The following is a 25,194-nucleotide window of genomic DNA, read 5'->3' on the forward strand; positions in this document are numbered from 1 at the left end:
TAACCCAGAAAAACAAGATTTCAACTCTAAAGAAGACACTAATTATCTTGTTAAAAATTGATATTTTTCCATTATAGAGGTTACATAGAGGTCAAATAAAGAAATAACCCCAGCTTTGCACATCTGTATCATTTTGTCACCCTATCAGAAAGTTTTTTTTGTTGTTGTTGTTATTTTGCAGATGAAATGAACATCAAACACGGTGTTCAAATCGGATGTGAGTTGTGCGGGTTAAAGCACAATATCGTGTGGATTATTGTGGATCAAACACCGCTGAAACATTCCTTTAAATAGCCCTGCAGCCTGTAGCAGCACAACAGGGGCGCTATTATAGGCGTTCAATGACACGGTAACCTGCATTACCAGCCTCTATTGCAATGCGGTGGCGCTCCACAGATCTCTCCTAGCCTGGTGTTGGCTGTTTGGGGATAAAGCTGGGTGCTATTCGGTCATGTGATCCCTCTTTTTTTTCCTCCTCTTTTCCTCCTTCGAAGTTGAAAGGCAAAAGCAGAGCGGTGGAGGGGGCCCAAGCTCGCCTTCCTGGCCGTAGATGCAGTGAATTCATCCCGTTTCTACACTATTGTTTTTCTCCTCGCCTCGCTGTGATTTTTTTCTTGTTACCTCCAGGCTCTCCTTCACGATGGCCGGGGCTATTATTGAGAATATGAGCACCAAAAAGTTGGTGATAGTGGGAGTTATTCTGCTCTTGTTCCAGGCGTTCTCCTTCATGGTCGGTGGTTTGATTGGTAAGCCTGACTTTTTCCCCTTTCTCTCTTTCTTTCTCTCACTTGTATCATCGGTCCCTTCATAATCTGCAGTCTTGTGGTGGGAGCTTGCCTGTTGAAATTCTGTCACAACCGCAGCTGTCCGACTTTATTCACACTGAAATGCGCAAAGTTTCAACTCGGGCTGTTCGTTTCATGCTGCCACACATGCTTTAATGAATGTTTTCATAGGCAAAAAAAGAGGAACTAGAGCTAACTTTCCCCCCCCCCCTGTATGTTTCCACTCAGGACTCGGTCGTGGCAGGCACCGACGATGCGGGCTTTGTAGCAGCCAATTTGTCTCACTCGCCTCTGTAAACTGATACTTTGTTGTGTCCAAAGGTTTTTTTTTTTTTTTTTTGAGGTGCCTCTTTGCTAAATCACGGCTTTGTCCCAAGGTATTTGCCACAGCGACAGGCTTTATTTTATTCGGCTCTGGGACTGGAAATAATTTGGGACACCTTGCTGCTCTCGGAGTCAGTTTTGCGGTGTTCAACTGGTGCAGTTTCGCTGAAATCCGCCGCAGTTGTGCGCTGAACTTGTTTGATGCAACCTCAAATGTTCTTTTCTCCCCCTTGCTTCCCCCACACCCTCCCCCCTCCTCTTCTTCTTCGTCTCCCCCCTTCTCCTCCTCCTCCTCCCCTTCCTCCCCCCATATAGTGTCTGTCTGCTCTGTGGCCCCAGGCAGCATCTCTTTCTCTACCTTCCTTTCACTCCTTTTTTTCTCTCTCCCTCTGTGTTTCCCTTGCTCCCCAAATCCCTACTCCCTCCCAGCACATTCACATTTCCTCCCCGCTCCTCTTTGCCTGTTTCATTTGCATTGACACACACATACACACAAGCACACACACACACACACACACACACACACACACACACACACACACACACACACACACACACACACACACACACACAGAGAGAAGTGCACCCAGCTGTCAAAGTTGCATTTTGCCTAAAGGATTGTATCAGAGTTGCTGTCAAGTTTCTTCAAATCCACCCACTCACTGACACATGCACAGCAGCTACACACACACACACACACACACACATACATACGTACACATACACACACTGGAAACCACAGTTGCTAGAAGTTGAAGGCCATGTTAAAGATGCCTGTCTTTCTTATGGACTCAATCTGGAAAACCTCCCAATCTCCTAAACATTTCTCTCTCTCTCTGTCTCTTTCTGTCTGTCTCTCGCTCTCTCGCTCGCTAGATGGCTGGTGATAAATTAGCTTGTTTGGTTCGTTCCTGGCTGAGATGGTTTTAATGAAGCCAGATTCCTTTGTGTTTGCTCGGTGGCCAGGGGCGGCGGGGGTAATTGAGTAGAAAGGGGTTTTTCTCCCCTTGTTTCCCGACAAACCCAGGAACACGGCATGGGGTCAGTGGGCTGAGGGGACGGCCATTATTCTGGACACACTGCGTTGGAGACTGGAGGAGCCGGTGTGCTGCTGGACTCACAGGGTCACTAGATAATTGAACTCTGAGGGGTTCCAGATAACTGGGTTTAATTCAGTTTGGTGTGTCACTGTGCATGTGTCTTTCGCGGTGAGGATATAATTCCTCTGTGCTTGAGTTGTGATGACACCCCACTTAGACAAAATACATGAAACACACAAACATGACTAAAGGTTCCTTGAATTTAGTCTGGTTTCATTTTTGTGATGGTGGAGAGATAAAGGCATCTGAATCCCTGAAGGTGTTTATACTGTTGGTGGAATTTGCCTTTGTCCTTTGTTATAAGTCAGTAGATAAAATTAGATGGGTAGATGAGTAATCAAGACCTTCTGCAAAAACGCAAACTATTATTCAGCTTCACAAACCGGTGTGATCGGTAATTATTGCTGCACGTGTCCCAGCCATAGTATCATCAGTTTGGCTTACCTCTGTAATGTTCTTGCCATCATGTTTAATCTAAAGTTGTTGCTTCCCATGACTGTACCACTGTGGGACATATCAGCCTGAATTCAACATTTTGCAAATGTATTAAAAATACAGAAAAAAAGTCTTCTATAGTCTTCTTGGCTATATTTAATGTGTCAGCTTTGTGCCTTTAGAATTACATTTTTTTTTTCTCATTTCACCTTTGAAATTTGCTCAAACTGAGATGTGTGCAGCGTCTGAACAACTATCTTCAAGTCGCTCCATAATTTTTCAAAAGGGCTCATGTTGGAGTTCTGGTTGCACAACCTAAGGCCTTTCATATTCTTTTGAAGCTTTTAACATCAGCCTGGGGTCTTTGCCACTTTAATTAGGTTGTCCCAGCAAATTTGTTTATATTTGGGTCCAGTTTCCATGTACCTTTTGAAGTCTCAATGTCCTTGCCACTGAAATCAGTTCCATCCAAAAGCATGATGCTACTACCACCATGCTTTATTGTTCCAGTGGTGCTAGACAGTTAATGTGTAATCCAAAAACTGGAAGCCACAGACATATCTGTGAAGGCTCTCAATCATCCAGGTCATGGTCATCCAAAGAGGGTTGAATCGAGGGCAACTGGACTCGGTTGTACATGTTACCCATTGATTACCACCCTTTCCATCATGCAAAGTCCTACAGAATCCCAATATAGGCCATCACCCATTTCTGATGTTTATTTACTTTGCTTGTGGCGTTACTGCACTTGCAAAATCAAATACTAGATTTGATGTTAGCAATATCTAAGGAGCGTTGAATCGAGGGTAGCTGGACTTGGTTGAAAGATTCTTGAAGACTTTTCACTTCGAATTCAAGAAGCTTCTTCAGTTCTGAGTGACTGGTTGGGAGTGCGAAGTATTTAACCTCTGTGGGGTCGTTATCAAAGTCACTTGGTTCATTAGTACTCCTGACTGTTGTAATGACAGTCAGGAGAATTGTTGGAGTCACCAAGGCAGTCGTTCCCAGGAGTTTACAATCGGCATCAGGTGACTTCAGTTACTCTAACGACTGGCATTACAACAGCCAGGAGCATTAATGCAACAAGTGACCTTGATAACGACCGCACAGAGGTTTAAATACCTGGGACTCCCCACCAGTCAGTCAGAGCTGAAGAAGCCTCTTGGAAGTGAAACGTCCAGTTGCCCTCGATTCAACTCTCTTAGGACACTATAGATACCAAATATAGTCTCTGATTTTGCTAATAAGTGCATTAATGTCACAAGAAAAATAAATGAAGATCACAAATGGCTGATCTATATTGGGACTCTGCACCTCTGCATGATGCAAGGGGTGGAAATTGATAGGCAACTCGAGATCCAATTCTAGCACTATATATTTACCCACATTAACAATGGTTTCATGATACAGGCGAATCTGAACTATGCAATGTTTGTCAGGTAACTGGCTATTATACATCACAATACGAGTAACCGAAGAAGGAAGACTACCCAGGAAAAGGCAAAATAATTTTCAATAAGCAGAATCAATCATGTTTTTCTGTTTTTTCAATATGCAGTGTCTGCAACATGAAAATGACCGAACAGTTCCGGTTAAAATACCTAAAAGCAGGGAACAGATACACCTCATAGTAATTCAAATGTGTAATCTGTGCAAATTAAGTTGAAAACTCAAATATCAATACTTGGCACAAGTGTATCATTATTGTATTGTGATAAATTGCATCATCGATTTCCTGTTCCACCCCAACATAATGCATGGCTGAACAGTCTAATTTTTGTTTTTGTCAGACCCTGGAGCTTTTTGCTTAATGTTGGGAGTGTTTCATGTTGTTTCTGCCGACTACAGGCTACCTTCTTGGAACTCGTTTTCGTTCTTCCCTCTCTGCCATACGACTCAGATCGTGAAGTGCCGGTTTGACTTGCAATCTCACGTTGCAGCCAAGGAGCTCTGTTGTTCTGTCAGATACGACCTTGATGTTTTGGTCTCCTCCATGACCAAGTTCCGTCTTTGTGAAGAAAGAGTCTGGCTAGTTCTTTATTTTCCGTTACCAGTGACAGAGCCTGCTGTGCTCCTTTGAACTCCCAATTCTTTGTTGTCTTACACCATTCCTGAGATGAGTGCTTCTTTGTTTGTCCGTCTCCACAGTTTGCCCATTATTCTTTAGTGGATTGTCTGCCTTGCACACAGTCAAACTAAATGATTTCTCAGAACATTTCGTTCAGTTTAACTGGCCACAGGTGGAATCCAGCTAAGTCGTAAAAATGCCTCAAGGATACTGGGAGGAATCTGGATGCATCTTAACTCAATTTGGAGTGTCGCTGTGAAGGAATTTTAATACTTGGGCCAGTGTTGATGCTTCAGCTCATTTATATATATATAAAAAAAAACAAAACAAGTAAATAACATGATCCCCTTCAACAGCATCGGCTCTTGTCTTTAAAAAAAAAAAAAAAAAAAAGGAGTTTTATTTAATCAGTTTTGAATTCAGGCTGCAACACCACAAACTATCAAAAGTCAAGAATTTTGAAAACTCTCCGAAGGCAATGTTGGTCTAAAACTTGAATTACACCATGTAAGTTTTATTGAGTTTAAGAAGGCTTTCCACATCAAGACTTTACTGTTTGGGTTGATACCACCCTCCTTGTACATGTACTCTACACACAGTATAATGACAATAAAGTGAAACTGAATTGAGTGCGATTGAATTTGGCCCTGTTGCCTGTTGTACGCAGTTACATATACAAATACAGGGGAAATCCAAGGCCATAATTTCTCTAATAGGTTCTGGGAACACGCTGAGCTCAAATATCTAACTGCCACGTCTTTGTTGTGTGGGTTTCGCTTTCAGGTATACCAGTATCATCAGTCCACTCTGATCTGGTTCCCATTGGACCTCAGGCCTTTACGACGGGACACCAAAACTTTGCTGTTTGCATGATAATCAAAGATCTTTTCCACAGACTACAAACACCAGTCTCACTGAGCTCATGAATCTCTTTGAGTATACAGTTTAATTGGTGCCTGAGTGCTTTCAGGATATTTCCCTACTGATCACTTACTTCAAAGTGAGAGCCTCGCCACCAGGCTTTTTCTAAACACAGTTAAAAGTAATTGCTGCGGCGTTTTGATTTTGGTCTGGTTTGGGCTCAAACCCAACCTGTTGATTGTGGTTGCGAATATATGCTCGAGTTTTATTGATTTGATATTTTTCTCCTGATTATTTTCTCAATCTTGATGCAGAATTTCAACATGACACCCAGTCTAAGATCTGTCCCTGCTGTCTTCATCCCCTCAGCACCAAGCCCCACCACAGCGATCCACTACCTTGCCACCAAGTGTGTGGACACAGTGAAGCACCACCAGAACACCAAGTGGTTCATGCCCTGGGGCCCGAACCAATGCGACAAGATCCGGACCTTTGATGAGGCCATGGCCAAGAAGATCGAGGCCAACAACATCGTTTTTGCTGTCCACATTCCTCTGCCCAACAAGGAGATGAGCCCCTGGTTCCAGTTCCTGCTGGTCATCCTGCAGTTTGACATCGCCTTTAAGGTGTACAACCAGATAGGTGAGAGCTGAGGCTTTCCTATTCATTCATTCAGAATCAGTGAAAAGCGGCTTATGTCTCTACTGTAGGGACGTGGTTTTCATGATGTAGGAACTGAAAAACGAGGCCCAGCCGACTGTGCGGATCACTGTAAGAAATCGCATTGGGTCAAGAGATGGAAACGCTATTGAAGCTGTATTAATTAATGAGAAATTAATTATTCATTACCTACTTGGTTTATTGTCTTCCAGGTCTGGCTAATTTCTACTCTGTCATTGGTGTTGTTTTCACATGTTATTTACAATGTCAATGAGTGTATATATATTTTTTTTTTCAGTTCTCGGGTTGTTTTTTTTTAAAAATCAGTGTTTGTATTTTGTGTTTTTGTTGTTGCTTTTGTTTTGCAATCCCTAGGCAAATATTTGCAGTGTACCATGACTCAGCCTCTGAAATATTCACACATTTTTGTCACGTGCAGTCAGTCTGATTGGAAATCCAAGTGTGAAGTCATTCTAACTTGAGCACTAATACTCCTAATATGTTCCTTATATTGCTGTCCCTGCAAGGCGTCCTGGCAGGCTATTGTCTGTTTTCAGTTGGGTCCATGGTGGGGAATGCATGAGCAACCCGCAGGAATGTGCCTCTTTGTCTCTCCTCAGTAGATTGGATTTCTTTTACGCAGCAAACAATGATGGATGTCCTGCTGTTGCACCTCTATAGCGATATAGACCCTTGTGGCTTTGTGACAGGGGCTTGACAGGCATGCTCGAGACAGGTATAAAGAGACGGACAGAGAGGAGAATGGTAATCTGGGCCTGTTTTCATAGTTGGCAGCCTCTGAGAAATGAAATCCCTGATAGCCAAGGACTGTGATTTACATACTTTTCATGTGAGATCACCTTGTATTTTAGCAGTTGTACCAGTGTTGCTATACATTTGTTCCTAGCACTGTCTCCACTTATCAAGGGACTGAGACAGTGCTGTAACTTGATACATTAATGAGGACATGTATTGTGCATTTACCACGTTGCTTTTTGACCCGTTGTGGTGTAGCATACCTCTTCAAAGACTTGCCAGCTTCTGTATCTCGTCAGTGCTTGAACAAGACACCATGTTAAAGAGCGTCCCACTCAGCCACATGGAAATAGTGTTACGGTCAGCATAGTGTGTTACAGTTGACTTTGGCGTTTGAGGGACATTTGAGACTTGGCTGAGAAATTCTTTCAGTGATAGTAGCTGTTACAATCTTTGAGCCTGGCACCCTTACTGAGCTGTTTTAGGCTGTAATTTTTAAAGATTATTTTTTGGTGTTTCTGCTTTACCAAACACACAGTGGAGAGAGACAGTAAAGACAGGGCAGATGGAGGGGATAGCATGCAGCAAAAGGCCGGGGCCAGACCTGAATCCAGGTCACCACGGCCAAACCAGCCCCAGTATTAAGTGGTATGCGCTCCACACGGGAAGCCACCGGGGCGCCTCTCATTGGCTCCTTTTAACAGCCAGTTTCTTTTGTGTGTTCCCAATATTAACCAGCGGTGTATAAAGTATATCAAAGTCGATAGGTAGACCTACAGCATTGCAGTGTCAGAGTGTATGGATGAGAGGAGGAGGAAGGAGATGACTAGTGGAGTGGAGAGGCAGGGGGGCTTGGCAGCACGGCAGGTTGCTCTGGGGTCCTGAAAGAAGGGATTAGGAAGAAAATAAAGCAGACTAATGAATGATGGGATCACCGGCCTGGGAAAGTAGTCTCATCTTTCAGTCTCACTACCTCAAGCACTGGGTCAGAAGACCTAGAGACAGATACATAGGTACAGTATGTGCACCGTTACAAGAACGAATCTAGAGGAGGGTTGATAATAGACATTTGATGTGCAGATGAGAAAATGCATGCAAACCATGACTCACATTCAACATATGCCAATTTGCTATCAGTGGAGAAGTGATAGATGTGATAGATGAAACAACACAGCAAGGAAGAGATCAAAAGATGGGAGTATGGGTTTATATGACCCATGCTTCCTGGCATGGCTAGTCTAAACAGTCATGTTATAATGGTGGCCTAGTCATCAGTATCATTTGCCTGCTTGCATTCCTGGCCTCAGCGGAAACGTTTTAGGGGGTTGTGGGTTGTTTACTGCCTGGCTGCCAGACAGGCTAGTCGGTGATTCAGCCTGGACCACAGACAGGTCCCTCTGCCAGATGCTGCAGACTCACTCTGATCTCTCTGAGCGATACACAAGCTGCTCTGAGATGTAGAAAAGGTTGAAACAGTGTGCGGCACAAACAGGGAAGGTCTTTTTTTTTGACCATTTCAGACTCATTTTCATTTTGAGCTTCTGGTTTTCCTGCACTGTTGCCAGTTGTGTCATTATGATCATATGCCTGGAAGAGTTCCCAACTAAGACAGGGTGGGATGGGAAGAAAAACCTGGTCAAAAAATTAAAAAGTTGATTATATACAGTAGTAAGAATATGGAAATAACAACCTTGCAGTATAGGCACAAGATAGTTAATAGACTCCTCAAATTGAGAAGTAATAGAACGAAGATGCAGTTATTGTCTTCATACTCATTTATAGGTTTTAAGGGTGGTTTAAAGACTTTTTCTTCCATTTCATTTTAAAAACATGGATAGTTTATGATTCCTGGTCAAACTAGGATAGAGTGGTATTACTAAGATCCATATCTGACAAGGAAGCAAAGCAACTGAAGGGCAGACAGGCCTTCCACAACCAACAAAATGGCGCCAGCCTGCCCGTCTGTCTACAGTGTGAACAGAACATCTGAGCCAAAGTAAGGCGAATTTTCTCCTGCAGTCGTATGACCAATGAAGAAAGTGAACAGAGGGTCCTCTCTTCCCTGAACTCCCTTATCTGTGTTACAATGCTCGTCCCTGAGAAGAGCTTCCCCCTTATTAACCACTCCACCCACCTGGTCCACTCCACCCCAGCGCCAAGCACCTCCTGGCAGGAGTCCAGCAATAACACAGCTGTTGAGGAGGCTTAGTTTCCGTGGCGATGGCCGCTGGACTGAGGTGGAATGTTTGTGTGCTGTGGGCTGACATTCAGCGCTGTCTGGCTGCACGGGCTTGACCAGCGGGACAGGGGAGGGCAACATGGAGACAGTCGGCTGCCAACACTCATCTGGCTCCATCTCCCTGCTTTCCTCTCTTTCCCCTCTTTCTCATAGTTCAGGCTACTGGGTTTCTTTCTCCTCATTCCAGCTTGTTTCATAACGGCACAAGAGGCTCTCTTGAGGGCTGGAGGAGAGAACACTTGGCTTTGTAATATTTTCTAAAGATGCGGTTTTAATAGCTTGGCTTTGGATCTTTTTGTTAGTCTCACTCGGCCAGCCTGGTGGAGGCCAGCAGAGGGTTTTGTTTAAGTTCATGTCACGAATGTTGAATCAAAGCAGAATGTTAAATCAAATGTGACATGTTTTTATGTATACTGACTTGATGTGTGAGTCTGCTGCGCAGTACTTTCACAATTCTCATATTGGAATCTGTGTTTATTAGAGATGTACGAACGTTGCAGAGTTTATCACCATGACTTAAAATCATTCAAATCTTTTCACACTAACCTGAACTTAAACCACTCTTCATAGGTTGAACGTGGAAACATCAGAAAGTGAACAGAATTATCACAGATTTGACAATTTTACACTTACCCAGCTACCATCACGCTTTTATGCTTCTTAAAAGGCCAAGTTTTATGCTGTTGTTGGAATGATACTAGGAGATACAGTTGAGATGGTGTATGTATCATAATACAGATGAGCATGCATATTTTAACCTGCACTATTACATGTTCTTGTCTTAAATTACACACATTTTCTGTCTTGCAGAAGATAAATGATTGGATGTTATGTTTATGGCACCAGTTCAAATCTTAACTTGAGTTTTCTGTACTTTTAAAGCAAAATTGCCTCATGAATAGGCAAACAGGTCATTCTAACAGCTAAACCTATCAAATGTCTGTCTGCGATGTAAAAGTGAGTTGCGATGGTAATGCTTGTCTCTTGCTTTGCAGCGGATGGCGCGATGGTTACCATTGATGTGGGCCTGGCCTACAGAGACGACACACTGAGTGAGTGGACGGAGATGGCGCACTCCATCGAGCAGAGGAAGCTCAACTGCAGCTTCAACACTGCCAAGGTAGTGGAATACCCACCACCACGCAAATCACTCCTCTTAATGAGCTTTTTAGATTTGAGAGAACTGTATAAGTGACATTACCCTGTATGTTCTGCAGACCTTTGAGAATGAGGGGCGTTACTATGAGTGTGACCTGCTGCCCTTCATGGAGGTCGGCAGCGTGGCACACAAGTACTACCTGCTCAACATCCGCCTGCCTGTCAACGAGGCCAAGAAGATCAACGTGGGCATCGGGGAGATCAAGGACATTCGTCTGGTTGTAAGTTGGCTTCCTCATTGCTGCATATTTGATGCAAAACACAGCTCACCTTTTTGACTCAAAGTTGACCCACATGTAGAACTACAAAGGTAAGCCTAATAATTGATTAGTTGCCACCTATTCATTTAACCGCCAACTAATTTTAGTAATTCATTGTTTTGATTCATTTTGTAAGAGGAAAATTTTCAGATTCTCTGATTCCAGAGTCTCTAATGTGAGCATTTTGTGGTTTCTTTACTCCTCTATGACGGTGAACAAAATATCTGTGGGTTGTGGGCTGTTGGTTGGGGCAAAACAAGACATTTGAAGATGTCACCTTGGGCTGTGGGAAATTGTGATAAACAGTTTTCACCATTTTCTGGACCCAACAATTAATCAGATAATCAAGAAATTAATCAACAGATTACTCGATAATCAAGATAATGGTTAGTTGCAGCTCTACACACATGGCCGAAATGCGCATTCCAGCGTGAGATTGATAAATGAATGTTAATTTACTTTGATTTTGATAGACTGAAATCACTGTGTGATCATTTATTTACTTTTTTTCACATTGCAGTTGTGTCAAGGGACAAGGCAGTGGTTTGCTCTAAAGAAGATAATGTGCAAAGTTGGCTGCACATTTTTTAGGATTATAGAAATTTATTTTTGTCTTGTATTGCCAGTGAGTTTACTATCTGCTTCAAAATAGGGATGCCAGACTTGACTGTTCCGGCTAATGTTAGGCTTCTACTTTCAAAGACTTCTGTTATTTTAGCCAAACACAGTGCTGCAAACAGCTGCAGTAACCTGAACTGCAATAACCTAATGTTATATATGCAAAATATGGCTCATAGAGAACCCACAGTGTTGTTATCTGCACTAGATCTTGTAACTATCAATATGTAGCAACTACATGTGGCTTTTGTGGGTTGATTAAATATGCGTGTAAAAGTTCACTTCCTGCAAAGCTGCAAGGTTAGCTAATATTAACATCTTGAATCAAAATGAATAACAACAGAGCAGCTGTGAGTGCCGCTGGTTATCCAGAGCTGGCAGCAAGGGCCCAGCATCAGCTTCTGATAACGTGATATTTTAACCTTACACAAATGACAGAATATTGTTCACAAGTGTGGAAAACTTAGCACATAAACTAGAACTCTTTGACAAAATTGTTTGCAAACTGGTAATTTTAACAAAGTCTTTGCAAATTTGACATTCAGTAGTGTGATATATTGATTTTAGATAATCTACTTGAGAGGTAGTGACATGAACAGCTGATGCGGATGGTGTTTGTTTCTCCTCCAAGAGCATCCACCAGAACGGAGGCTTCACCAAAGTCTGGTTTGCCATGAAGACCTTCCTCACACCCAGCATCCTCATCATCATGATCTGGTACTGGAGACGCATCACCCTCATGACCAGACCTCCTGTGCTGCTGGAGAAGTAAGTTAAGCCCTTCCCTTTTAATCACCATCACTAACCTTATTGTCATCATCAACTCTGATCAAAAATATAAATTATTAAAATTGTTGTAATTTTTTTTCCCCTTATATTGTTGGATATCATATCAAGGAATGAAATTTACTGGCATCTACAATGAAGCATTTTCACTTTTGCATGGATGTCAGCTCAGTGGTTAGTGTTAGGTAATAGGACAGGATAAATGATTCTTGTTAAAAGAAACTAAACAAGATCCTAGTAGCCCCATTAGAGACCATTTAGTAAATGTACTGAGTGAAGACTGATAGTCCTCAAGGTTATCTATGGATGAGATGTACATCTAGGTCAGGCTAGCTGTGTGTACTGAAGGTCATAGAGATTGGAGGGTGATGTTGATCCAGCATGAGTAGGGATATTATCTAGGAGCCTGAACAGGTTCTAGACAGGTGAAGTGCATGGTAAGGCGCTTCAAAGCAGATCTGTGAAAAGCTGAGAAGGGCCTCATTTAATCAGTCACTGATTTGGAAAAAAAAGGCAAGGTTGAATTTTCCTCTTGCACAAAAAGACTTTTTCATCCTGAAATGTACTATTTTCTAGATAAAACGTAAAGCTCAAAGCATCAACTGTTACTACTCATACGTTTACCAAACTTTGAAATTTGAGGCCATGAACATTACTGTAGTTAGACAGGTCGTGCTGCCTGAAGCGGACTGTTTGAATGCCGTGCTGTGGAACGTGAAGCTATGCTCAGAGCTCAGTGTTTGTCTAACCCCCCGCCGTGCTGGGAAGACAGATCAGTAAGAGGCAGTGTTCAGCACCACAGGAAGGCCTGGCGAAGCGTGAAACGCGTTACACAATCTGCAAGCTAGCACTCAACCAACACATCCTAAGTACACACGCGCAGGACACACACACACAAGCGGACTGACACAGCGCACGCATGCACACACAGTCTGTATCTTTCTCCTTCCCTCTATCTTTTCCGGCTCGAGGCTCTCGCTCCCAAATGACCGGCAGGCTCTCAGGAAGTGCCACTCGTACCCTATTTGTGGACAGCGGATGATTTTTTCATGCTGTAAAAGCTTTACCGGAGCTTTCTGTCGTGCTAGTCCACAGGGGTGTCAGCATGAGAAACCTCAGACATCTCCTGAACTTGGAAAACTGCTGAAGACAGATGAGAAGTGATACTTTTCAGAGTGAGGACACTCATCCAGGATGATGTAATTAATTAAAGAAGGGAAATCAGTGACATGAGATTTATTGTTGTTAAAGAACTTGGTGTTAATTTTTGGCCGTTTTTAATGAGAAAAATGTTCTGTACTCAGGTCTACAGTAATAAAGGCTTTTATTTCATTAGCTTTATTTCGTTTACATTATCTCACACACTCACACAGATAGATACTGGCCTCAGCTCTCTTGTCTGTGTTGGTGGTGCTCAGGACATTCCCTGCATACCAACCCAATGCGGTTTTACTCTGTTCGCTTGGTAGAACATGCCAGAACTGTTTTCGCAGATAAGCTCTCTGAACCGGAATTGAGTGGAACACATTTTTTGTTATACTTATATTACTTGTGTTATATTATTAAAAAAAATGTTTGAACCCACACTTTTATTGGTTACGTTTTGCAGCTCTCTTTGTGCTCTTTTTTTTCTCTTTCCCTCTCACACACTCTCCACCTCCCTCCCATCCTCCTCCCCTCCATTTATCATCATCCTTTCATCTGGTGGTGGCATGCAGGGACCTGTGGCAGTGGGTAGAAAGACAGGCCTTGTTATTCACTGAGGCTTGCTCTCCTGTGTAACATCTGGACTTGCAAGGTTAGCGAAGGTTAGCTGTTGTAATGAAGTCGGTAAAGTCGTGAATTAGATGGGTTAGTGGAGACACAGTGTGCTTCTGGCTGATGGGATAATCTAATCAATAGGCTGTGTCTTAAGATGTAATGGCTCTGTTTTGTCTAACACCGATTTAACCTTGCCATATACTATTGATTTCCTGAGTGGAGTTTCTGTTTTTAAAACGGAACAAAGTATTCCAGAGCACAAAGTAGTCCAGCCTCAGGTGTCAGATGTGCCTACAGTGTGTAACGCTGGAGCTTATTTAGTCATCCCTTTTGCTTTTTTGAATGCATGAACAAAGTTGCTGAAGCTGCATGAATTATAATGCATAAATTACATTGTGGATATTGATTTTTATCCCTACCAGTCTGGAGTTGAGTGTGTGTTTGCTCGAGTGTGTGTGTGTGTGTGTGTGTGTGTGTGTGTGTGTGTGTGTGTGTGTGTGTGTGTTTGTCTGTCTGTCTCTCTGTCCGTGACTGATCTTGCAAAGTACTGAGTCTATTGGTCTATTTTTTTTTTGTGCACAGTTATGCCTGTATGATGAAGAACCTCTTGTGGTTGCAGTGATTAAAAACCTTTGAACAACATTGTTCTCATTACTTTTGCTTCCTCCCTTCATTCACTGTCTTGGTCACTCGACAGCCACTGCTCTCCCCCTGCCTCTCTTCCGTATACTACTGGGCCGATCAGCCGATCAGTTTTTTTTTTTTAATCCTATTTTGGCCACTTTCACTCCAATTGTGTGTGGACACACAAGAGAAAAATACTGTAAAAAGTGTCAGAGGCTGATGTAATCTGTCTACAAGTGGGGATTAAAATAGGCTTAACAGCTCGATGCTTCAGGACTGTAAAAATTACATGTAAAACAGCATTTGCTGTGCCATACATTAGCCGACTAATTTGCCTAAGTTGGCATTTACACAGAATCTGATTTGCTTCAGCGGTGAGGGTATGTCACTACATGGCCTGTCTGCTGTCTGCCTGTCTGTCCACTGTCTGCCCATTTGGTTTGATTTCTGGCTTGTGTGACGTGGGTAATGTGACGTTGGCTTGCATTCCGGCAAAAGTTGAATATGACGTAACTTCTCACTAGATGGCTGCTGTGTTTTTTGCCAGATTGCTCTGTGGCATGTACTGTCAGCCCCTGACTCACACTATCCTCATCTAGAATGAATGGGAGTAGTGCATTTCTGGCAGATTTCTGGATTCGGTGTAAATGCCACCTAATTTTTGTGGGTCTTCACACCACTATGGAAACGCAGAAAACAACAGGCTTAAGGAAGCTTTTTGTTCCTTGAAAAGTAGTCCCTGGAGTAAAAGTATCTGGTGATTTGAGTGGAAAACTGCTTACTGGGACAGAGAGAGGTTTACGGTATATTCTATACTGTACTGGATTATATTTGAATCATACAGTATTTAAATTTGTAATCTGAAAGGTGTTTCGCAGTACAATTGGCTGCTGAATGTCTCTCAAGTCTCGCCTGTAGTCCAGAAAAGGAGAGATGGCGGAGATCTCCACTCTACCGAGTGGTTTCTTCTAGTTGAATATGTTTAAAAATGGCCATTATAATAAAGTTATCAGTGCTTCATGGGTCAGCTCTAGGTACACCTGAATCCATCTGCATTAACAACTCACCAGGCGACAACCATCTGACATGATGGTCATTTTGATAAAATTCAAATCTACATCTGCAGGAACCTGCTTCCCTACCGTTGTATAATGCCAGGAGGGATAAAGTAGGAGAGAAAATGAGCTAATTTATAAATAATATTCATCTGTATGGCACTTCTTGTCTGCAGTTACTCATAACTTGCTGAACCACAACCAGTCAAATCCACAGTTTACTTGTGGGCCGTATGGGTCACCAGTCTTTATCCAAAAGCACTCCCACAGTCAGTAAATACATCTATTGGTGGTAAAGATGAGCAAAAAATTGTTATTATAAAAATGCTAATACACAGACTCCTCCTTCAGGGTAATCTTTGCTCTGGGCATCTCCATGACGTTCATCAACATCCCAGTGGAGTGGTTCTCTGTGGGCTTCAACTGGACCTGGATGCTGCTTTTCGGAGACATCAGGCAGGGCATCTTCTACTCCATGCTGCTGTCTTTCTGGATCATCTTCTGCGGGGAGCACCTCATGGTACTGTACCAGGCACCTTGCCAGTTAATATTTACCCACTGACCCACAGGTGTGCTTGCTGACAGCTGTCTCACCTACACTCATTTTAAAGACACCATGCCACCATGCAAACTCCCACTGCTTTTACTTCCTAGAAAACTGATGCTGCTCTAGGGAACCCAAAATATAACATTCCAACCTGTAAAATAATTGTGTCCCTCCACCTATCCCATCAATTAATTGTGGGTCTCTCTCCCTAACTGATTGATTGTACATTGTTCAGTGATCCTCTCCACAGTACGTCTTGCCTAACCTCTTGTTGTAACAGGATGTTATTGTTATAACGAATCAAATCAATCAACTCTTCCAACATCAAATCAAGGAAGTAAGAGTCCATGTCATACTGTCTTTAAAGGTGCAAAAGTCATATCTGGGCCAGTGTGGGGCTAGTGAATGGAGAATAAGTGAAAAAGACAAACTAATGTATCTAAGATAAGAAACAAGATAGGCACTCGGTATCTCCTCCTGTCTGATTTCTTTGACCCAAACTGTTTCTGTGAGTAAAGTCCAATGTGCACAAGTAATTATCAACTATGAACTGAACCAGACAGATGAAAACAGTGTAGAAATATTTTGTGTTTTTTGTTGATGATGATGCTACTGAGAAGAAGATAAAGATAAACCTTGCCCGACCAGAAACCCTGGATGAATAGTGAGATCTGATCCCTCATCTGAGCCATCAAGTCTGCCAACTATAGACAACAGATTGTGGACCACCTTAGCAATAACACCAACTTGTGCCACATGTGGTAAGCCATACAAGAAAATCACAGACTACAGAAACAATACCAGCTATCTGCCAGCCTCTGACACCACTCTCCCAAATGAGCTCAACACTTTCTTTGCACGCTCTGAAGACAAGAGCCCAGAGCCTCTCTGCAGGGCCATGACAGCCTGCAGTGTGAGCAGTGCTTGCACTGTCCATGGATGATGTGTGGAAGTCCCTAAAGAAGGTGAACACACGCAAAGCTGCTGGACCTGATGGAATGCTTGGCTGTGCTCTCAGAGTGTATGCCAAACAGCTTGCTGATGTCTTTGCTGACATCTTCAACATGACCCTAGCCTGAGTTTTCCCCACCTGCTTCAAGACCACCACACTAATACCTGTGCCGAAGAAAGCTGCCGTCAGATGCCTGAATAACTACCACCTGTCATCATGAAGTGCTGTGAAAGTCTAGTGATTTCACACACCAAGGTATTCTGAATACCCCAGACCTACATCATTTTGCCTACCGGGCAAACTGCTCCACAGAGGATGCAATGTCCACAGCCATTCAGCTCAGCATTCGACACCACCATCCCCACAAAGCTACTCTAAAAACTTCAAGCCCTTGGATTTAACAACACCATCTGTGGCTGGATCTTAGATTTTCTCGCTTGCCGATCCCAGTCTATTAGAATGTGAAATGTCACCTCCATCGCACACACCCTAAACACAGGTGTACTCCAGGGCTTTGTGCTTAGTCCGCTGCTGTACTCCCTTTTCACCCACAACTGTGTTGCCAAGCACAGCACAAACTCCATCATCAAGTTCTGCAAAGACACCACTGCGGCAGGATTCATCAACAACAAAGACGAAACTGCTGAAAGGGAGGAGATCACAATGCTAGCAAACTGGTGGACAAACAACATCCTGTGCCTCAGAAAGACATAAGACATAATTGTTGACTTCAGGGGACAAGGATGGAAACATCACAGACCCATCCACATCAATGGAACTACTGTGGCAGGGTCAACAACTTCAGGTTCCTGGGAGTCCACATCACTGAGGACCTTTCATGGAACCTCCGTACAACTTCCCTCATCAAAAAAGCATATCGGCACCTGCACTTAGTCAGGACACTGAGGCAAATTAATCTACACCCTTTTTGTTTGCTTTCTCTCTGGTTGCTTGTTGCTGTTTTGGTTTGTTCTGTCATGATTGTCTCTCTGTTGTATTGTTTTACACTTTTATTGTGATTTTATTGCATAAAAAGTTTGCACATGTATATTTATATAGCTATATCTATTTATGAATCTATCAATCTAGAGATATGACAGAAAATTGTCCCGCGAATAAACTGTTAACATTGCTAACGATATTTAGACTTGGATTCATGCATTTACTAAATTGTTTTTTACTCTGTCATGCAAAGGATTGCAAAAAACTGTCTTTGAAGACATGGCTTAAGCGAAGAATTAGAAGAATTTTCCACAACTGTGAATCTCCTCCTCATGATGTCCCACATGTGGCAACAGTAGAAAATTCAAGCAGTTCTGCTAATGGCAACACTGTTATGGCCCCTCTTATGGTAAATTCACCGATGAATCTGCAACCTTTGTCTCCACTCAAGCCTCAGTGTCACAACCTTCTGCCTGTCTTCAGTCAACTTGCTCTGCCTCAAACATTCTCTGGCTTCAGCTTCAGCTGCAAATATTTCCTTCTGTTTAAGTTCAACAAGCTTTGTCCCTTTGCTAAAGCATTGGAAAATGGGATTTATGCATTTTGACCGGAGAGTGGCGCTTGAGGAAAGGTCATGAGGTCACCAACATTGACAGGGCTTGTCCTCTAGGGAGCATGAATGTGCTCACTAAATGTCAGGGAATTCCACCCTATAAATTTCAAGATATGTGGCAGTGGAGTAAAGTGTTGAACAGACAAACATCCCTAGGCCCCTTCAGGCAATGGGGCCAAAATCATCTGGGGATACAGAAATGTAGAGTTCAATATCATCTGCATAGCCATAAAAAAAAATTGTTGCAGATGATACTAAAATGTAGTAATACGTAAAGGCTGAATGGGACAGGACCACCAGATAGAGCCCCAGGGACACCTTATGTCATTGTGTGAAGACTGACCACACAGTTTTAACACACACCTGGAGTTGGACACCTGGATGTTGCTGTTCCCTGACCTGCCTTGTTATCCCTCTGGGCCAATGACTCAATATTTTTGCTCTTCATAAAGGTTTAAAGGTTGTTTTTTGTAATGTAATGATTTATCCTTACTTCTGTTTTGTGATTCCATTCTCCCTGTGCTCAGGACCAGACAGAGAGGAACCGTTTCTCAGTCTACTGGAAGCAGGTCGGCCCCATCGTCTTTGGCTCCTTCTGTCTCTTCATCTTTGACATGTGTGAGAGGTGAGGCCGCTATTTTTTCTTCATTACTTTCAATAGTAATCTTCTTAAAAATGGCAATTATAGTACAAGAAATTTTGATTTTTTTTTTTTTTTTTTTTTTCTGGAAAAAAAATCCACCCTCTACATTATTTCTTATTATTCAAGCCTTTCCTACAGCTGTTTCAGATGGTTTTTGCCACAATAAAATACTGTAAAATTTTCAACAAAGATGGCATGTTGCATTGTTTTTGTTGTTTTTGTGTCACCAGGGGAGTCCAGCTGACAAACCCCTTTTACAGTATCTGGGCCACGGATGTGGGAACTGAGCTGGCTGTATCCTTCCTAATCTTGTGTAATGTATGTGACCAACTAACGTACAGTAGCAGTAATTGGGATGTTTTTGCTGTAAGAAAAAAAATCCTCTGAGGCTTAATCAGCTCTGGAAATATCTCAAAATGGTGTTTTCATAATATACAGGCACGATATTCTCATTAAAATCCTTGAAGGTGTAAATTACTAAATCATCACCTTCTTTTATCTTAATGTTTATGGTTGCATTTCTGCTCCTGTTGTCGGAGCATTATATCATTCACCAGGTACCAAATTTGTGTTTTTACCAGCCAGCTAACAGTAGATTTATTCTGTATTGAAGCTCTGTTGTTGACAGTGAATGTTGAATGGTCTTCCCATCAGTCCTGCACTGAGTGAGTTTTTTTTTTTTTCTCACCAGGCTCTGGCATGTTCTGAACACTCTGATCTCTAGATTAATAAGACGAGAAATAATTCAGTGATGCCATATGTGAAAGCACTGCCCAGGGTCTCCCCATGGTGTGTGTTTCTGTGTCTGCTTGTATGTGTGTGTACCTGTGTGTTGCTTTGCTTGCCAGGCTGGGTGATGCAAGATTCATCAGTACACTTCGTCAAAAACAAGTGCCAGAATGCCCCTCCCTTATCTCTCTTTTTTTCCTCTCTCCTTTCTCCCTCTTCTCCACCCCCTCTGCCTCTGAGCCCCAGTGAAAGGAAAAAGCTGAGATATGAAACATGACATGTGCTCAGCTCTCAGAAGGCTCAGTGGGTTTGACGAAGACATTTAGTACAGTGTCTATAACCAGGGTCATCAAAGCTTTATTAGGCCCACTGCTGACGAGTTGCTGCCATGCCTTTTTCTGCAGATAGTCTGTTAATGTTTTAGGTAAGAGACATATGATTCACAAAACAGTTAGCAGCATCTTTTTATACACTAAAATTTGATTGGAGTGTAGATATAGACAACAATATAGATCAGATATTATATTTCTATAATCTAGTCTAAAGTCTTTATATCCTCTGTTCCTCCAGTTCATCAAATTGCATAATTATGTGCAATATAAAGCTGAAGTTACATGCTGAGACTAATATTGGTCCATTCAGATGGGGATGTTGTAGATTTTTCAGCTGTCTTTCTGTAGCTAGTATTTAACTTATTATAACATATCTGTGCACCACCAAGTCTGCTTCTTAAGGAGGTCTCCTTTCTGTCATATGAATAATGTAACACTATCATAACGTGTGCGTCGGAGTATCTCCACTGTGCCAGTTATTTCCTTGACTAGTGCCACTATAGATGGCGTTCATAATTGTGGCAGGGATCTGTGCCTGCCTGTACTTCCTCTTCCTGTGCTTCATGGTGTTCCAAGTCTTCCGCAACATTAGTGGTAAGAGGTCCTCGCTGCCCGCCATGTCCAAGGCCAGACGCCTGCACTACGAGGTGTGTGTTTTTGTCCATCAGGATCCATATCACACAGAGCCAGTCTCTTGAGTTTGACATTTTGTCACTAACTCGTTCCCTTTATTGCCCAGGGTCTGATTTTCAGATTCAAGTTCCTCATGCTGGTCACTCTCACCTGCGCCGCCATGACTGTCATCTTCTTCATCATCAGTCAGGTGAGTTTCACTATTTCCTCCAAAATGAAACAGTAGGACCATCTTCATGACACAATTTGTCTGTCCATTACATGATATATTTTGTAAAAAGTCATTAGGAATTTTTCTTTTCCGTGTTTTTTTTGCTTCCATTATTGTTGAAACAGGTGAGGTTGGGATGTAACCTTTGAAGTGACACTGAAACTCATTATATACTGTGTATAATCTTGAGCTGTCAAAAATGTAGGGGTCTTCAAAATAATAAATTCCAATCACCATGTAGTACTAGTAATCATGGTATCTTAGGAAAAGGAAAGCATGATTTTTTGGGATAACACCCATATGTGCATCACTGTGTCGTGTTGCACTGGTGCCATTTTGAAATCCATTAAGTTGCAGATTTTATATAATGGGAGGAGCCGATGGAATGGAGGACGTTCAACAATCTGACAGAATAGTTAGCTGTATTTTTTTTTTTTTTGATTAATCTTCCTGATTAATCATGAAGTAACCACCATAAATCCACTATATTCTAGTAAATAAAAGTAGTTGGTTTTTAATATAAAAATACAAGAATGTAAACATTTGGTACATTTTTTTGGAAACTTCTCATGCACATATTTTTATATTTCTTAATTTTCCCTTTCTATTCCTTTTAATTTAACTTGTACTTTTACATTTTTTTCTCTCAAGTATTTGACCAGATGACCAAATTTTCCCTTTGGAATAAAAATAGTATTTCTGATTCTGATTCATTGAATTGGTATACATTATAATAGGGACAATTGACTGACACTGTGAAAAATGCATTTTCATTTCATTGCAACTTGTTACCTTTGTCAGCCTACCGGAATCTCAGTGGTGCCAGTAACCTCTATAACCCTGCCGTGAACATTGAGATAGATCAGAAAAACAGTGTCTTATCCCTGAGTTTTGCATGTCTTGTCTGCTTGCAGGTGAATGAAGGCCACTGGCACTGGGGAGACCACACAGTGCAGGTGAACAGCGCCTTCTTCACTGGCATCTACGGCATGTGGAACCTCTATGTCTTTGCCATCATGTTCCTGTACGCCCCCTCACACAAACGCTATGGAGATGAGCAGTCCAGTGGTCAGTGCATCATTGGTAACTACCTCCTTCTATCTGCTTTTTTATTTCTTTATTTCTTATACGTTTATGGACCGATGGAGTATGGTGGGAGGAAAATGGTAAATGGTGCACTCTGGTTATGGTAAAATGAAACTTGATATTTTATGGTGAAATGAAGTGATTGGCCTACCACAAGATAGATTACAGTTAAGTTACTTCAAAGAATTTTTGATTTACAAAACTTCCAATTCTCTATTGTTTCTTATTCATTTCCAAGTTATAAGCTGTCATCTCAGAAACTTTGGGAAATATATCATCTGCAGTAGTGCCACTATTAAGGTTCCAAGCAGTGTGCATACCTCTGCATTGTATTGGCTGTCTGTCTATTCTGAAAATTGTGACATTGCATCATTGTCCCAGTAGCATTCACTTCATCCTGTTGAAGAGCAAGTGTGTGCTTTCTGCAGTAAAGCTGCCTATTCATGCAAAGTTTGCTTTTGGAGGGAGAGAAAAAGAAGGGGGAGAAATAGAGAGAGAGAGAGAGAGAGAGGCTGAGAGAGTGATATTCTCAGGGGAATGGAGAGTCTCTTTGGCCCAAGAGGGTGATCCTAATGGACACCAGGCTTCCTTCCAGAGGGAAAGCAAGGGAAGAGGGAAGAGAGGGGGAGGAGAGCAGGGAAGTAATGAAAACCATCCATCTCCTGACGTCAGTGACATGGAGAGGGAAAAAAAGAGGTTTTGAAGTTCTGGAAGCTTTCCCTGATATGCGTCAGCCAAGCTCATGGGAGGGGCGTCGCTCTCCAAGTCCTAGTCTCTCTGAGTTGATTTATTTTATCAGCACACTGTGTTTCAGTTCTGTTTCACATACGCCTGAAGGTATTTATGCTGGGGAAAGTCACCTAAACCAAGTAGATTTCCTCCACAAAGGGAGATTGGCTGCATGAATGCACAGTATATAGACTAACCTTCTCTGAAATGCAGAGGAGAGAAACAAATGACAAAAGCATCTGCTGAGATTTTATTTTATTTTATTTTTTTTAAATCCCTGTGCCAGTTGAAACACAGGGGAAATGTCTGTCCATACAACACGCAAGGAGCCAGCTCGCACAACTCGGTAGCAGCTCTCTCCAAAACAACTGAAGTCAGTGGACAGTGTTCAATAGATTGCCAAAAAAGGGTAATAAATAAATAAATAATAAATAAAAAGACAACCTCACTCCTACAGCTCATATATCATGATCCAAGCCTTCTGAAGCCAAATGATCACATCCTGAGCAGGAAAGACATATAGATATGCCATTATGTAGTGCAAATCTTCTATAGATTTTGATTTAAAAAAAAAAAAAAAAAAAAAAAAAGCAATTCCCATTAACATCCATCTAAACCTCACGTCCACGCTCTGCTGGGTGAGAATGTGTAAGAGTTCAAAAAGCACACACCTTTTTCAAAACTACAGAATGAGTCACACCAGGTAGGTAACAGTAATACTTTAACCAAGATTTTAGACAGTGACTTAAGATCTTAATGGTGATATTGTGTGTGTGTGTGTGTGTGTGTGTGTGTGTGTGTGTGTGTGTGTGTGTGTGTGTGTGTGTGTGTGTGTGTGTGTGTGTGTGTGTGTGTGTGTGTGTGTGTGTGTGTGTGTAGGAGATGCCGGACCTAACAGTGGCGAAGACATCCAGCTGACCACCACCATCACCCATGTAGACGGCCCCACTGAGATCTACAAGATGACTGGAAAAGAGTCCCAGGAGTAGGCAGCAGCCCATGTTTTGAACTCCCCTCTACTACCTACTGCTCCAACAATCCCCTCCCTTTGTGTACTCTCAAAAGGCCTTTTGTCCTTCAGCGCAGCACGGCCCTAAACCAGCACCGACGGTCTACCTTGCATGCAGCCACCATTTCCCCACTTTCAGCCCTCTTCCCACGAGCAACCCCCTAGCTGTGTCACTGTTCCACCTCTTCCCAAACCTTCCTATCGAGTTGTCAAAGGCTGAAAAATAAAGTCAACACGCCTATCAGTCCTTTTATTTCATAATAGATTTTTTTCTTATCTGACATTTCATGCTCCATGTGAAATATCAGCATTTGTAAATGTTGCACAACTTTTCCTTTTTCAACATCACATATCAAGTCAAATGCAGGAGAGCTGCTTTCAGATGGAAGAGATATTTCAGTGTAAAGAATACCATCTGGTGGTGGATTAGAAAAGAAGGAGGAGAGAGGGCATTTGGAAGGAATTACACTACTACTTCGAAGTATGAATAACCTGTCTTGTATGTAAAGCCTTGCGCTTCAGATATAGATGAACAACAAGCTTTTATTGGCTACAGTTATAACCACTTTGGGTTTGATCTGCCTAGAGAGTTTTTTTTTTTGTTCTGCTTCTTATAATATTCTTACTGAAGGCCCTTGAGTCTATTTCTCTGTGCACTATCACACATACACTTCCATAGAAAGTAGATCATGTGAACTACTGCTGTCATCTTATTTATCATTCTTTCAAGTGGTGGAGTTCCTTTTTTTTATATATATATTTTTCGGGGAGAAATGTACAGACCACATAGCCTTTTTGGGAAATGCATACTGTAAGTTCATTATGTTACAATGTAGATATCTATTTTTTATAAAGTGCTTATTTTCAACTTTACGAAATGTTTGCATCAAGCAGTATCACTGTTGACAAAAAACTTTGAGATTTGAAGTTGACTTTAGCCTATTACACATGGGTCTTAGTTATTATGTGCTTTTTATGCTAATTTAAATAAAGACTTTTACTTTATGGCTGTGGGTGTTCTTTGTATCACTATATGCCCATGAATGCCTGAGTTGGATCTTTTTTTTTTTTTTTTTTTTGTATACGAGTCTATATTTTCAGTTTTATTTTCCACTAACTGAAAGTAAAAATAAACCCAAATCTTGTGAACACAATTGTAATGTTCCTCTGTAGAATAGACTTATGTTAGAAAGTGCCTTTTATATTAAATTTTTAGTTTATAATGACCTGCCTTACCTAATGCCAGTTTTATTCTGCCAAGGTACCACCAATCTATTC

The 25,194-nt window shown here is 42.0% G+C and overlaps 1 protein-coding gene across 4 annotated transcripts; it reads left to right on the forward strand.

Annotated features, from left to right (window-relative positions):
* Positions 1 to 380: 380 nt before the first annotated feature.
* Positions 381 to 24,928, forward strand: wls (Wnt ligand secretion mediator). Of its 4 annotated transcripts, none has more exons than XM_030075058.1 (13): positions 381 to 746; positions 5,943 to 6,215; positions 10,224 to 10,348; positions 10,446 to 10,607; positions 11,896 to 12,032; positions 15,842 to 16,010; positions 18,185 to 18,340; positions 19,072 to 19,169; positions 19,418 to 19,481; positions 20,752 to 20,895; positions 20,988 to 21,071; positions 22,007 to 22,160; positions 23,787 to 24,928. In XM_030075058.1, exons 1-13 carry the CDS (start codon positions 641 to 643, stop codon positions 23,894 to 23,896), a joined length of 1,782 nt encoding a protein of 593 aa, XP_029930918.1. In that variant the 5' UTR covers positions 381 to 640; the 3' UTR covers positions 23,897 to 24,928. The 4 variants fall into 4 exon arrangements, with proteins under 4 accessions (XP_029930918.1, XP_029930917.1, XP_029930921.1 ...); XM_030075057.1 differs by having other exon boundaries at positions 383 to 746; positions 22,007 to 22,175; XM_030075061.1 differs by lacking the exon at positions 18,185 to 18,340 and having other exon boundaries at positions 384 to 746.
* Positions 24,929 to 25,194: the final 266 nt, after the last annotated feature.

The sequence above is a fragment of the Myripristis murdjan genome, chromosome 17 (genome assembly GCF_902150065.1).
Source record: "Myripristis murdjan chromosome 17, fMyrMur1.1, whole genome shotgun sequence".
Taxonomy (NCBI): domain Eukaryota; kingdom Metazoa; phylum Chordata; class Actinopteri; order Holocentriformes; family Holocentridae; genus Myripristis; species Myripristis murdjan.